The sequence below is a fragment of the Cyprinus carpio genome, chromosome B23 (assembly GCF_018340385.1).
Source record: "Cyprinus carpio isolate SPL01 chromosome B23, ASM1834038v1, whole genome shotgun sequence".
Lineage (NCBI taxonomy): Eukaryota > Metazoa > Chordata > Actinopteri > Cypriniformes > Cyprinidae > Cyprinus > Cyprinus carpio.
The window spans coordinates 2,950,713-2,967,157 of record NC_056619.1 but is presented as its reverse complement, the minus strand read 5'-3'; the positions used below and the strand labels follow the sequence as shown (position 1 = coordinate 2,967,157).

At 38.7% G+C, this 16,445-nt stretch overlaps 1 protein-coding gene across 1 annotated transcript; it reads left to right on the top strand.

Moving 5' to 3' along the window:
* Positions 1-840: 840 nt before the first annotated feature.
* Positions 841-10,418, top strand: zgc:113278 (Translocating chain-associated membrane protein 1-like 1-like). The gene is made up of 11 exons (XM_019089922.2): positions 841-1,106; positions 1,890-1,956; positions 2,201-2,325; positions 3,498-3,614; positions 3,697-3,755; positions 4,278-4,362; positions 4,483-4,553; positions 5,611-5,715; positions 5,877-6,020; positions 7,198-7,355; positions 9,352-10,418. The coding sequence occupies exons 1-11, from the start codon at positions 987-989 to the stop codon at positions 9,423-9,425; spliced, it is 1,125 nt and encodes a 374-aa protein (XP_018945467.1). The 5' UTR covers positions 841-986; the 3' UTR covers positions 9,426-10,418.
* The last annotated feature ends 6,027 nt before the right edge of the window (positions 10,419-16,445 follow it).

Below are 16,445 nucleotides of genomic sequence, written 5' to 3'. Positions count from 1 at the left end.
TGGGGAGCCCAGTAGTCGCTTGGTCTATATGCCCTTATTATTTTTATTGTGATATTAGGCTTATAATTATTGCTGATCACTGTTGTTGTGCTATGATATTGTAATATTCAGACTGAATAAGCTCTTTTGCACTACAGTCATTATATCTGCACTGTTTACTTCACTGGTTTGCACTCTATGTGCCTTGTGCTGCTGTACTTATCTTACTTTCTTATCTTTCTTTTTACATGACCTGTTTGTATAGTTGTACTTTATATTTTATTATCTGTATTTAATGTTCTACTGTTAGTGTTATCTGTATGCACCAAGGGTCTGAGAGTAACAATATTTCAATCTTGTCAAGATATATATATATAAAATCTTTTTTGGTTGTTGTGAACTTTGTTTAATTGTTAGGTAAATATCAAATTCATACAAGCAAGTGGAAAAATGTAAGCCCTCCTGTAATATATTTCTTTGTGAGTTTGTGAAAATGTCCCACATCTTTAAGTAGGCCTACTTAAAAAAATAAAAAAAATAATAAATAAAAATAAATAGAAAGTCTGAAACTCTGCCTCTCCATCTCAAAATATTTATTATTTTAGTGTATTTTCATTTGCTGTGTTTTTGTACTTCTATTGATTCGTGCTGCTTTTTTTTTTTATCTCTTCCCTCATTGTTGCTATTTTGGTTTTGAGAATAATAATAATTATTATTTATGTTGGTTATTTGTATTATTTATGGTGAATGTGCCTTATATTGTTGGATGTTCCCTGTCTTGTTATGTACAATTTGCAATAAATAATTGTAAAAAATGATTAGTTGTTTTCGTTTACTACAACGCCTGCGCTCTTCGTCGCGCGCTTCACGGCTTCCGGCACACGTCGTACGCGGATGTGAGCGCAGCAGGGCTTCGATGACTGAGTAGAGTGGATTTCCCCGAGATCTGCTTCACCTGCGCGTCTCTGCCCTGATCAGGAGCCTTTGTCCCCCGCGAGAGAAGAGCGATGGGCTTCCGAAAGAAGAGCAAGAGTCCGCCCGTGCTGAGCCACGAGTTTGTGATCCAGAATCACGCGGATATGGTGTCGTGTGTGGCCATGATCGTCCTGCTGGGGCTCATGTTTGAGGTGAATATTTCCTACAGCAGAAACTCAGGACATGACATGCAAATCATCTTTGTTTACTATTACATCTGTAAGATTTAGCCTTTTAACGTTAAACGCATATGATAACATGCTGTTGTTATTGAGCATATATTAATATTCACTATTAAAATCAACCCGGTCATTACGTTTGAGTTCATAATTATTTATTATTAAACAGTTTCATTATCATATCACATGATCATGTTTGATGTTATGGAAAATTATACTCCTATAGTAGGATGTGCATCGCATTTAAGGTTATTTATTACTTTTATACGGAAATGATTGTCACATTTTAGGTTATTTTTGACTCTTGCACGCATATAATACCATGATCATCATCACATGATGTCATGCATCAGTGCAGTCTGTTGTATTATGCTACATAGACACCCACTTCTGTCCTAAAACCATAGGGTTCATGTAGTGTAATACAACATAGCTATTCCAGTACTTCCAATCTTAGCATACGAGACAAGAGTTGTTTTAGTATTAGTTAAACAGCAGCAGCACTAAACATGCTGGATGAAGTAATAAAGCATAAAGCCGCTTGATCACATGCTCTGAGTGTGCTTCCTCTTACAGACAGAACTGTGAGCTGCTAAACCATCTCTCCATTTAAACTGGCTTTATTAGAACAGCTAAAGTCCTTTTGATTCTGATCTAATGCTCCTGCGGTTTGTATCAGGAGTGGCAGGAACTATTGGATGCGTTTGCAATATGTTTGTGTGTACTTGAATGTACTAATATGATTTGTTTTTGCAGGTGACAGCAAAATTTGCAATTATGTTCATCACAGTCCAGTATAATGTCACACAAAGCCTGGATACAGGTACGATCTTGATCTTTCAATCAAGCTTATATTAATATATAACTGCAAGGTGCAGTCATCAGGGTCCAAGCTGGAATAAATGGGACCACATTTAAATAAGAGGCTTCGTCAGTTGTAGAAATGTCACTGTGTTTGATGAGAGGAACTGTCGGGACTGCACAGGTCTCCAGTTAGTCTCTAAACGAGCCGCTCTCATGAGTGCATAATGAGCAGGCTGTGATTTTGTCCGCTTGGTTTTGTTCAGATGCAGAGGACAAGCCTGAGTCTGTCAACTACTACAAATACGGTCCCAAGGACATCGCCACGGTCTTCTTTTACCTGCTCATTGCCATAATCCTTCATGCCCTGATTCAAGAGTACATACTTGACGTGAGTTTTGTCATGTCTTCTCTGCTGTTTAAGATTGTGCACCTTCTCTTGGTGACTGTGTGAAGCTCACAGTTCCTTCTGCTGAAGCTCAAACTCAGGGCTCCTCGGTCCGACCCAGATCGAGTCCACGCTGACTTAAGAGAAGGGGACACATTTATCATTTAGCTGTAATCCACCGTTATCACGCAGATTGTTAGACTGATTGCACAATTTGTAATTAAAAACATGTGTAACATGTTAGGGTTTTTTTTTTTTTTGTATATTAATGCTCACCAACGCTGCGTTTATTGAATCAAAAATACAGTTAAAAACACTGTAAAATATTATTACAGTTTAAAAGAGCTCATTCACATATTCAGATTTGTTGCTCAAGAAACATTTTTAATTATCAGTGTTTTTGTCATTAATAGAAATTTCAGAATGACACTGGTATGACAAAATCTTTTGTAACATTTTAAACTGTTACTTTTAAACAATTTAATGCATCCTTGTTGAATAAAGAAGTAATTTCTTATTTAAAAAAAATTATAATAATGGTAAATATTTTACTGACACAAAACTTTTGAACAGTAGTTTATATATGAGACCATGGACCACAAACCCAATCATAAGGGTCAGTTTGCCAAATTGAAATGTATTTATAAATCAGCTTTCCATTGATGTATGGTTTGTTATGACAATATTTGGAACCATTTAAAATCTGGAATCTGAGGATGCAAAAAATCACCTTTAAAGTTGTCCAAATGAAGTTCTTAGCAATGCATATTACTAATCAAAAATTAAATTTTGATATATTTACGGTAGCGAATTTACAAAATATCTCCAAGGAACATGATCTTTACTTAATATCCTAATGATTTTTGGCATAAAAGAAAAATTGAGTCATTTTGAGCCATGCAATGTATTTTTGGTTATTGCTACAAATATCCCTGTGCTACTTATGACCGCTTTTGTGCTGCAGGGTCATGTATGCATACATGCAGAAGAATGTTGTACATGCACATACATTTATATATTTTGTGCTAAAATATTTTCTTACTTGTCAGATCGGGCCTTGCTACTAAAGCCAGTGTCAGACAGTTTTATCAATAAACATACTTGAAACTCATTTGAAAGGGTTCTTCAAATTGCTCTTCATCTGGTAAGGCGGTAACCTGATTGTGTTTCCACAGAAAATCAATCGTCGGCTGCACTTGTCCAAAACGAAGCACAGCAAGTTCAATGAGTCGGGACAGCTGGCCACCTTCTACTTGTGCTCCTTCGTTTGGGGCTGCAGCATCCTCACCAATGTAAGAGATCTGCTCCTGACGTCTCAGGACCACCCTGCTCTCGTCTGTACACAGACTAACTGACTGTGTCTTTAATCAACAGGAGGAGTTTGTGACAAATCCCACTTTTCTCTGGGAAGGCTATCCTCATATCCACATGGCGTGAGTGTGGAAGAAATGTCCAGTCTCTAAGAGAAGTAGCACTTCTCGCTTTGATAAAGCACGTGGTTTGAGGGATGATTGAAGTCGTGTGCCTAAATTCAGTAGTTTTGGTTAAGTGCTTATTCAGATCACTAACCCTAGTTGTGAAGAGCCTTCAATTTAAAAATGTTCAGCATTAATGAATTCCCATATACTATTCAGAAATACATTTCTCACCAGCTTTGTTAGGAGATTTGCAAATGTATTGTGTTATGACAGGGTTGTCCTTGTTCTTTAATAAATCTTTTAATGCGTGCCTCACCGAGAGACTTATCTGGCAGATCTGTAGTGCTTTTGTAATCAAGTAACAAAAATGGTCAAATCATTTTTTATTATTGCAGGATCTTAAATGCCCTGTAATTAAATGATCCCAACAACACTGAAAAACAGATTACTCAAACTGTTTGTGTAAGTGTCTGACACATTATGTGCAACGTTGCGGATCACAAGCTAATCTACAACCCTCTTTCTGTGGTTTTTTAGCTTCCAAGTGAAGTTTTTCTATATCTGTCAGATTGCCTACTGGTTCCATGCTCTTCCTGAGCTGTATTTTCAGAAAGTACGAAAGGTAAGGCTTAGTTTTTTGCCATATATATTTGAAGCTGACAGAAATTATTTCTAATATGTATAATTATAGTATAACAATATACAGTATGGTTGTTGTTATACATTTATTTTTGTTTTTTAGGAGGACATTCCACGTCAACTTTACTACATTTGCCTTTATATATTTCACATCACTGGTGCCTACGTCCTTAAGTGAGTGTTTTCTTATTTCAGGGTGAATTTGCTTTTAGAATGACGGTAGACCAAAAGCTGTTAGTTCGAGTGCTCGGTTGTTCCTTTTAAAAAGAAAATAGTGAAAATGAACATTTATTCAGCATTTATTGCAGCAAAAGTGTTGCCATTTAGACTAAATTGCTGTGCAATTTTCATACATTTTATGAAATGAGAAAGATCACGTTTTGAATTTTAGACGTCCCCGAGATCAAGACTCCAGCTTAGGGGTGTGCGATGTGTATCATCTTCAATAATATCATAATTGTTGTTTAAATGGCATGCGATCTCCACATGAGTTTTGTCTCATATTTATATAAAAAGATAAAGTTAATCAATATCACATGAGCAGAAGTGCTGTTTTCCCAGATATCAGCATGATTGTGAATGTCATATTGATTTTATAAAACAGTAAGAAAATATTTTGACTTGCATTTTAGACGCAGTATGTTAAATTTTTTCTGTTTTTGCTTTATTTTGTTAGTGAAAATTTCTTAATGAAATCACAGTAGAATTGGTTTGCGTCTGTGAGCAACACATACTTACCATATTATACACTGACCGAATCTGTTTTGAACAAATCATTTTCATGATTGATTCAGTGACTAATTGAATCAGCTGTTTAAATGAATTGTCTGAATGAATGACTCATTAAGAGCAGATATTGGTGGTTTTAGTTTTATAGTTTTTTTATAATTTCATAATATATATTAAAAAAAACTAAATACAGTTTATTAAATACAGTGCAAATGTAATTCCCCTCTGAGCTGTATTAAACAGATGTGTAAATACATCTAAATGCCACATCAGATGACTTAATATTATTACTATTTTACATGCAAGAATTTGACATAAGATAATGCATGCATTTAATAAGTTTAAAAAAATGCCATTATAATGGGAAAAATCTGCTGTAAATCAATTTAAGGGAGCGACTATTGCCTCCTAGTGGCGTGGTAGATGAGTGCAGCAGTAGTGGTTAATGGTTTGTGGATGTGTGTTTGAGGAGTGAATCTGACTCATGTGTGTCCGCTCTCAGTCTCCACCGCCTGGGTCTGGTTCTTCTGGTGCCGCATTATCTGGTAGAGCTGCTCTTCCACGCCTCACGACTCTTCTACTTCAGTGATGAAAACAAGCAGAAGGGGTACGTTCACTTAGTGATGAAAACAAGCAGAAGGGGTACGTTCACTTAGAATCTTAGAATTTGATATGATTTCTGCCTTCTTCATTTCCCTTCCTCTGCTGAGATCTTCTTTTAATTGTTCAGACTGTTTTTAAGAGACCTGGCCTGTGTTTGCATCTTAGGTTCACGCTGTGGGCTCTGCTGTTTGTCATCACCCGCCTCCTGACCCTCACCGTTTCTGTCCTGACGTTTGGTTTTGGCCTGTCCCGCACTGATAATCAGGGATTCTCTTTAGCAGAGGGAAACTTCAATGTGCTGACTGTCAGGTAAGTTAGCTTGATTTCACACATTTGCCTTCTCTGTGATATTTATTTGATTTAGTATTTGTAAATGTAGTAGCGGTGTGAACCTACACTGGTCTTATGGTTCGTTCGATTACGATTACCATGTCATCGATTCGGTTCAATTCGATATCACGATGCAATGCATCCTCAGTTTTCAATTTTATTTCACATGCATCACGGTTTCACATGTTCAATTCGATATTATGTTGAAATGTATGATTTTTTTTCAATTTTATTTCACATGATGTTTTTTGGCTAGGGATGGGTACCGTAAACAGGCCATGGGGCAAAATGATTTCAGTACTAGAGAAATTAAGGAAATACATTCATTAATTATTTTTGCTACATAAATGTTACCATGCAAATTGTATCCTACCAAACGTTACTATATGCGATAATATAAGACTATGATGCATGTTTGCTCTAGAGTGATCCGTTTCTTGCAGAGTCTGTTTCTCGTGCACTGCAGTGCGCACACAGGATGAACGTCACAATTTTTATTTTTTGGGGGTGGGGGGTGTGTTTGCAAATTACAAGAGATCCACAAATCGATTTATCATTCTACCCATAGCATGTGCACAGTTGAACTCACAGCTTTTCAAAGTATACTCAAAAACTTATGTGCACTATAGAGATTTGTCTTTGTCCAGTGTCTGGACTTTTTCTCTTCAGAAGTTTTGAGCAATTAAAATGTCTTTATATTTGTTTAAAATAGTTACAAATGTCTTTTAATCCACTTACCCATGCGCTCATCAGTGCGGGCACTTATCGATTTTGCCACCTTAAGTAGTTTGTTGTTGAAGTTCTGTTTCCTCCATTTCTTTGAGCAGGATTGTGATTGGCTGTGGTTTTCTATTCTCCATATCTCACATATCCACATGAATTGTATTTGGATTCTGGGATTATCAGGCATAAACAGCAGTCAGAGCTTCACGTCAATAGCATAGCAGGTTGGAAAAGCCATGAGGCTGAATGATCTCAGTGTAGTGTATATCAAGAATGGGAGAGGGCCAAACACCGAACCCTGAGGTATGCAATGGTTAGTTGATGAGACTTAGACAGCCCTCCCATCCAAGGATCGAACAGTGAGGGTAGGACTCGAAGTTGAGATATTCTGAAGCTATATTGAAGTATTTGTGAATGATGGTCTCTCTTTCAGGATGACATGCCTGTCAGCCATCTGCCTGACCCAGGCCTGGATGATGTGGAAATTCATCAATTTCCAGCTGAAGAAGTGGAGAGAACAATCTCAAATCCAGGCCATCAAGAAGAAAGCTGTCAGCCCGAAAAGCAGACCCAGCAAGAAGGACTCTCGGGGTGAGTCTTGCCTGAAAGTCATTTGGCATGTAGATTGGAATATTTTTTGAAAGAACCCTATTTATCTTTAGTACTCTAGACATTACTCTTCAAATTGCCTATTCACAAGTGTTGCACTAAAAAGAAAAAAAAAAAGAATTACAGTATTGTGTACAGTATTAACAACTGTAGGATATGTAGCACAAATTTTTTTCAGTATTAACAACTGTAGGATATGTAGCACAAATTTTTTTTTGTCTGGTAGATGAATTGTGGTTGTTGTTTATTTAGTAGGTATTTTTTTTTTTGTTGTTTATGTATTGTGGTGAATTGTGGTGAAAGATTGACAAAGACAAACCCTGAGCATAAATATTAGTACGGCATACACAAGGTGGAGAGATTTCATGACCCACGAAATCCCAAGTAGTGATGCCAGAGTTGCTTCATTTTTTTTTTTTTTTTAAATGGTAAGGGTAATTGATTTTTTTTTTGTGTGCTGTCTAAAACTCATTTACAGAAGTCAAGTCGAGGCTTAATAACAGCCAGTTTGAAGGTTTTGGGGACATATCCTAATAATAATGAGGAATTAATAATAGTCAGAAGAGGATCTATGACTTCTGGAAGCACCTCTTTTAGGAGCTTAGATGGAATAGGGTCTAACATACATGTTGTTGGTTTAGATGATTTAACAAGTTTATACAGTTATTTTTTTTATGTAGTGTAGTATGGGTGGAACTGTTCCTCAGGAGATCTATATGCACTGTCTGATGCAATACTTCAGCTGATGGCTGCATGGTTTCAATTTTATCTCTAATAGTATCGATCTTAGAAGTAAAGTAGTTCATAAAGTCATTACTGCTGGGATGTTGGTGCTTTAATTTTCGTTAATTTAGCCACTGTATTGAATGAATACCTGGGGTTATTCTTCTAAAAGAGACGAAAAGTAATCAGATATAGCCGTTTTTAATGCTTTCTGTAGGATAGGTTTCTTTCCCTCCAAGCAATATGAAATACCTCTAAACCTCAGACAGTCATGCTGATCCATGTTGATATGTGGCAGTAACACATTTCTGCCATTGGGTTTGAATAACTTTGAGGTTACTAATGAATGCACCTTTAACAGTTTTGTGAATTATAATAAGAGAGATAAAATTAGGGAGCAGTTAAGATATTCCTGAACTTTCCTTTGAGAAAATAAGCATCTGAACTATGAAATATGCTTTCATCACCTATCTTGGGTAAAACACACAGCAAGATAATGGTAGACACCTGAAGCATCCCACATGAAACAAATACTATAGTATGGTTCAAAAACACTATAGTATTTACTATAAATTACTATTGTAAAGTGTATTATAGTACTGTATATATTATAGTATTTACAACACTTTGTTGATGAATGCTACAGCATACTGTAGTATAAACTATAGCGAACTGATAAACTGTAGTATAATATACCCTATAGTTGTAGAAAACTTAGTACAGTATTGGATAAAGGAATTTGTTATATTACTGTAGTTGTTATATTACCACAGCAGCTATAGAATTACCACAACAAATTAATTCAAAATAAATGGTTCAAAAAAATAAGACAAACTTTAATTTGGCTTGAGAAAGCCGGATCAGAAAATCTGAAAAAGTTTGGAAAGTTCAAAAAGTTCAAACAATGTTTAAAGTTTCAGTCTGAAACAGTCTGAAGTTTAAAATGGTTTTAAAAGCTTAAAGTTTGAATGTTTTGAAGGCAATACAGTCTGTCATAGATAGATAGATAGATAGATAGATAGATGCTAAGGACTTAGCATCTTAAGGACTAAGAGTTTTTTATAGTGTTTGATAGGTTGATTGTGGTGGTTTATAGTTTTTTGCAATGGTGGTTGCTAGGGTACCTGTTTTTCATGTGGGATGTATCTCATTAGTTCCCTTTTGAGTTGTAAAATTACTACCACTACTACTATTGTCTTTGAAATCTTTGTTATTGTTTATTTAACCAAATTATCTTTTAATTTGTCCTTGACAGGGGGTTCAGTCAATGGAGTCATGAAACCAGATGACAAGACATCGCCAAGAGCAAGAAAATCTAAAGCCTCGTAAGAGCAAACCGAGAGCAGGTGTCCAAAATGTGATGCTCTGTTTCCACTCTGAACTTTAGAAGAGAAACAGATTTGATAACTAAGAAAAGAACCACAGGAACAAACTAAGGAACTTAGTTGTACGGCATGGTTCAGGTTTTATTTGTCTCCTGTTTTTCCTGTCTGCATCTTTAAAATGAACTCTAGATTTATAATCAATCATTATATCCATATGCTTATGACTTTTAGCAAGACTGAGAGGTTTTCTGAGGGTTTTGTGAGTGACGTGAAGGGAAGATGTTGCACTTCGCTCGCTCATTGAGTTGTGTGGTTTAAGTCCAGGATCTGCACGACAGAAATGTTTCTGAAGCATTTATTTGACCCTGAACACAGTTAAACCCTATTCAACGTGATTTCTGCGCTTCTTATGAAACACACGGTGTGGACCGAAGCGCTTGAGAAGTGTCTTTTGTTAACTGTTCACCTTTAGCCCCTCAGTCCTGTATGCTACTATGAAGCTCAGTGAGAAACCCCACGATGAAGAGGCTGAGGTGGCGATGGACTGCTACACCACTCATTTTTACGTAGCTTTGAAATGACCTGAGCTGTGTGATTTTATATTTCGTACTGAATTTAGTGTCCCGTTTGCGTGTGAATGTTGTTGTTCAAGGAGAATCGTTTTATAATTGTTTGTAGTGACAATGTTTGAGGTGGAGCTGTTTGTGAGAGCGCCATCTGAAGGCTTGGATGATGCAGTGTTGGACTGTGGTTGAGGTGATTAGATGATGGCTTGGATGATCTATTTCTTTAAGGATTGATAGGCCTTTCTTGTAGAGGGGTTCACATGCTTACCCAGAACTATTAAAGAGCCTAACTGGCCAAGTTTGGGAGATGGTCCTCACTGCAGAACACAAGATCCAGGGGGCGTGGTTGGATCCAGAACCAACTCCTCCCACCTTACATATACCTTAACCTACCCGTCTCCACCCACTGATCCCTAAACCCACCCATCTCCACCCCCTGATCCCTAAACACACCTGTCTTCAACCCTAAACCCACCCATCTCCACCCCCTGATCCCTAAACCCACCCATCTCCACCCCCCTGATCCCTAAACACACCTGTCTTCACCCCTAAACCCACCCATCTCCATCCTAAAACCACTGATCCCTAAACCCACCCATCTCCACCCCCTGATCCCTAAAACACACCTGTCTTCACCCTAAACCCACCCATCTCCACCCACTGATCCCTAAACCCACCCATCTCCACCCCCTGATCCCTAAACACACCTGTCTTCACCCCTAAACCCACCCCCATCTCCCACCCCCTGATCCCTAAACCCACCCATCTCCACCCCCTGATCCCTAAATCCACCCTTCTCCACCCCCTGATCCCTAAATCCACCCTTCTCCACCCCCTGATCCCTAAACCCACCCATCTGTAAACCCACCTATCTAAACCCACCCATACCTCCACCCCCTGATCCCTAAACCCACCTGTCTTCAACCCTAAACCCACCCATCTCCACCCCCGATCCCTAAACCCACCCATCTCCACCCCCCCACTGATCCCTAAACCCACCCATCTCCACCCTTAAACCCACCCATCTCCACCCCCTGATCCCTAAACCCACCTGTCTTCAACCCTAAACCCACCCATCTCCACCCGATCCCTAAACCCACCCATCTCCACCCCCGATCCCTAAACCCACCCCTCCACCCCCTGATCCCTAAACCCACCCATCTCCACCCCCCTGATCCCTAAACCCAAACCCACCCCTGATCCCTAAACCCACCGTCTCCACCCCCTGATCCCTAAACCCGTCTTCACCCCCTGATCCCTCCACCCCTGATCCCTGATCCCTAAACCCACCCATCTCCACCCCCGATCCCTAAACCCACCCTCCCACCCTCTCCCCCCTGATCCCTAAACCTACCTGTCTCCACCCCCTGATCCCTAAACCCACCTGTCTTCAACCCTAAACCCACCATCTCCACCCCGATCCCGACCCATTCCCTAAACCCACCCATCTCCACCCCCTGATCCTTAAACCCACCCATCTCCACCCCCTGATCCCTAAACCAACCCATCTCCACCCCCTGATCCCTAAACCCACCCATCTCCACCCCCCTAAACCCACCCGTCTCCACCCCTGATCCTAAACCCACCCGTCTTCACCCCCCTGATCCCTAAAAAACCCACCCATCTTCACCCCCTGACCCTAAACCTACCCGTCTCCACCCACTGATCCCTAAACCCACCCATCTCCACCCTTAAACCCACCCATCTCCACCCCCTGATCCCTAAACCCACCTGTCTACCTACCCGTCTCCCTAAACCCACCTCTCTTCAACCCTAAACCCACCCATCTCCACCCCCGATCCCTAAACCCACCCATCTCCACCCCCGATCCCTAAATCCACCCATCTCCACCCCCTGATCCCTAAACCCACCCATCTCCACCCCCTGATCCCTAAACCCACCCGTCTTCACCCCCTGATCCCTAAACCCACCCGTCTCCACCCCCTGATCCCTAAACCCACCCAACTCCCTGATCCCTGGACCCGTCTTTGTCCTGATCCCTAAACCCACCCGGCTACCCCTGAAGATCTTTTCCTGAGCGTCTCCACCCCTAAACCCTGGATCTTTGTCCTGCAGTGAGGGGCTATTGTAGTCCATAACACATGCGTCAATGGTGATATTGCTTCTAGTTTCAGTTGCAAATGCCTTGGAGCTTATTAAAGATTTTATTATGACATGGTGCAAGTGTGGATTTTATCTTCAACGCAATGAAAGGCAGCCTTTTGTTTCAAATTCTCAAAAAATCTGAAGAGGTTTTGATAGGGTGGCCATGTGCGCCATTCATACGGGACACGTCCAGGCCAGGATTTTAATATTGCCTAAAATATCCAGATTTTGGCTGTTTGCACTGTGCTGGTGGATCGTGTGACATTCATGAGAGCTATAGAGAGCAGGGCAGACAGCTCCTTATGCTTTCGAATCGCTCTCGCACCTACTTTGGTGTTTTTTTTTTTATCGGTGCGCAGCGACGCTTCAAGTCGAACGAACAAACACGTGTGCATTTGCATCACTTTGATCGTTCCTTGTAGATCTCACCTTCTCACGCGCAGCGCACGATTGGTCTTTTATGTACAGTACCTACATGTTATTGGTCAAACTGCTTTGGATATTTTAGGCAATATTAAAATCCTGGCCATGTGTTCCGTATGAACGGTGAATATGGCCACCCTAGGTTTTGAGCGCAGGAGAAAGTTAAATGTGCAGGTATACTGAGCTATTCAGACGTTTATGAAGCCCTGAAGCTCTGATGTGAAAAGAGTTGGAACAACACTTTGTGGCCTTTTTCCTTGCGTTTGAGTGATCTGCTCTCGGTTATCTAGCACTCCGTCTGTGAGCACGTAGTTTATATGAAACATTACGATTCTTTAAGTGTCCTTAAGCTGACAGCAGTAGAAGTTGCGTTCTGTCTGGGTTTGAGCACCGTTGCGCTCTCCTTGCGCTTGTGTTTATTAGTGTGATGAAAGAGTTCGATATTCTTTTCCCCATTGAAATGCCGTGAACGTGTGCATGTTGTGATCTGTGGAAGAATTGCTCACTGATGCATTTGATGCCTAAAAGCAGAAATAAAACCGTAGGCATGCAATCAAAAGTGACCGTATGTTAAACCTTTTTTGTTTTACTACTTCTGTTTTTGTATAACCAACTGTAAAAGCAAGACACAAACTGCCAGTTTGTTTCATTTATTTTTTGAACCCTGTCTTAACACACACATGCTGCCGCAGATTCATATACACACACTGTGCTGTGTACCAGTTGCCAAAGTATAAGACTTGCAGCTCTCTCCCAGTTACTTTGGTATTGTGTGTACAAGTTAGAAATCATACAGTACTTGCTTCTCGGATTAAGTTTGTAGGTCAAGTGCCTAAATCAGGCTGCAGAACTGGGTCCGAATCAGTCGATGGTTTAGTTCGGTGCATTAGTGAAAGAGCCCAGATTCAAAGCAGTCAAAGATTTCATACAAACTTTCACCGTGACCTTCGTAACACACACAGAGGTTTGTTTGCGGTGCAAAGCTAATTCTGGAAATTCAAGTCGGTGCTGGTTCTTCTCTAACAGATGTCTGGAGGACTGAGTGTTGGAGTAATGTACATTTGATAAATTTTAAAATCTCCCACCTTTACACAAAAATGATCTTGGTTTTGTTTTTGTTCCAAACCTCTGATTAAGCCCTGTTTCAAAGTAGAATGCTTTTTTCCTCGTGAAATGTTTTTTGTTTCGTTTTCCATTTAGTTTTGTTTTGTTTGCTGACTGATGTTTAAAGGAAAGTAATTATCTAGAGTAATTCACTACTGAATAATTTTTAAACTATTTTTATAGCGTTGAACTGTTGAGAGATGAACATTATTTAGAGCATATAAATATTTTACTGCTTATGGGTTTATTATTTTTATACTGTGTGGGAGAAGCTTTCTACCATTTCAGTGGGACTGCAAATGATAAATACTTTTGGTGACTATAAATATTGTGAAAAGATTCAGACGTTACTGCCGCTTTCCCTGATTTGTCAGTGTTTTTAATTTGGGGAAGTCTGTAATTTGGTTTCTTTCTGAGTAGTGGGATTCTGGTGGATAAAAACACAAAGTACGTGACCGTGAGTATAAACTTCACACGCTCTCATTGTTCGGTCATGTGAGAGACTCTAGTGAATAACTGTGGTGTTTTGATGTGGCTTAGTGGTTTTGATTTTGTGTATATAAATGTAAATGGGAAAAAAAAAATCTAATTCACAAAATACATGCTTTTACAATATTGTTTGCAGTGATCAGCCATCATAATTATTCTATGTCGTCAGATTAAAAGATGCACCAAAGCCTTCTGGAAGATCAGATACGCAGAAGCTTAGTTATTTTTCACCTTGCTTTACATGACTGTATGTTGAGATATATTGGTTTTTATATAAAATGTTATTAATGTATGTATTTATGCAAGTCTGTGTGATGCTTTTTGTATGTTTGTCCTTTGATTAAATCTTTTGCGTAACCCCAGTGTGAGTGTGTATTTTGTTCATTTTGACCCTGTAATACACCTGTGACTGTGCTGCTGATGTTTATACTCCTCTAGATCAGAGTTCTGTCAGAGACATCTGACATCTAAAATAACTTTCATGGCAGTAAAAAGCATTACATTTATAATACTGGAAAAAGAATTGTCATTTTGCTTTTTTTTTTCTCAGTAGTGTGCACGAATTGCAGTTTTCTTTCAGATGTGCATTGTTCACCGAACTAAACAACTGTGTGGATGTTAAGCTATATGCATGGTTTTCTGTACGTTAAAATGCAAATGTCTAAAACTTAATTTTAGACATTTCAGAAAAACAAGTTTGTTTGATTTTTTTTTTTTTTCTTAGTCAAAAGATGTCAGAGGAGCCGTTTATGAATGTCAAGTTGTAGACTGAAAGAAATAATCAAACAGTTCAGTTATGTAGTTATGTGCCTGTATGTATAGTATATTCTGTTTGTTTATTTATTTTTAGGAATGTAGGAACATTATTGAATGATCCCTGCACACACTGACCAGGGTATATCCGTGCACTTGTACTGATATATTTGTATTATAAAAAATATATATATATAAAAAGTATGAAATATGAAATTAGTGTATGTAAAATTCTATATAACAATGTATAAATTATATATATTAATCTATCTTTACTGTCAACTGAATGAACAGTGCAGACCCCATAACTGATGAGCAAACTTAAAATAATCACTCAATTCAATAATGCAAAGCACTATAATTTTACATACGATTTTAAATTGTTTTACAGTTTCATACAGAGTTATAAAATGATTAAAATCTCCAAATCTCAGGGCATTTTCTTCTTACTGGTGATATAGGTATACTAAAATGTATACTCGGATATCTAAATCTAATGAAAGCAAAGGTTTGTATCTGAAAAAAATAATCTTTTTAAAAATTAATAAAATACAATTATTAAAATAATTTATAATTCTATAAATATAATAATTTATAATATAGTATATACATCTAATAATTAAAATAATATTAATATAATAATAATTCATTATTAAACATGTCACTAATCACAAATGAATGTGATTGGTCTATCCTGTCAGCTGAAGAAAATAAACACGTACCATGTGTGCGACCAAACTGCTGGATTGAAACTGAATTTATACTCGAATAATTACACTGAGAAAGGTTACTAGCAGTTAATTGTATATTTAAAAAAAATAGTTCGTAAAGGTTTATTAATTTGATTTATCGTTTTTGACCAATCATAGAACAGGTTTGGTCCGCGAGCCCCGCCCACTCGTGCTCTGTGTGACGTGAACATCGCTCAGTCCACGTGCTTCAACATCGCTCCGCTGTCAGAGATCGCAGTAGGGCTGTTCGAATCCCTGTTCGAATCCGATTCCTGGTTCTGGAATCGATGGGATTCGATTCCAATAGTCGAGTCTTCAATGTTGTTATCGATTCCTGTTTTTTTTAGACTACAGGAACCCAATTTCGCCATGACTGCGAAAGGTTAAAAAAATAGCATTTACTAAAATATGGAAATAAGATAAACACCATCGATCACATCGTGCAACGCTCAAAATGTGAACAACATAAGCCATTTAATCCTAAAATATCCTCTGAGTCGGTTTTTTCTTGTTCATTCAAACAATCTATCTGAAATAACATTTTCTAAGTCTTCTAATCACTATTTGCGAGCAAGAGGCTAAATTAATGCACGTAGGGATAACTCTGGGTGATTCACAAACAGAAGACTGCATCCTTGAACTCAGACGAGCTCACTACCGACTCGTTTTCGTGCAGTTTATTTTCATGTCTTGACGTTCAGCGATTGATGACGCAGCAGACGAGACACGCATCCTTCCGTTTGAGAGGATTCGGTTTGTTGAACTGAAAACGACTCTGAATCAGGAATCGATTCCCCTTGATGGCATCGATTCTAATCTGAGGAATCGACTCTCGATTCCGAGCGCCTCGGA

Excerpts from the sequence above, each read along its gene's own strand:
- zgc:113278 (XM_019089922.2), top strand. The coding sequence starts at position 987 with ATGGGCTTCCGAAAGAAGAGCAAGAGTCCGCCCGTGCTGAGCCACGAG. Across the intron at positions 1,107-1,889 it reads TGCTGGGGCTCATGTTTGAG|GTGACAGCAAAATTTGCAAT; the intron begins GTGAATATTTCC and ends TTGTTTTTGCAG. Across the intron at positions 3,756-4,277 it reads TATCCTCATATCCACATGGC|CTTCCAAGTGAAGTTTTTCT; the intron begins GTGAGTGTGGAA and ends GTGGTTTTTTAG.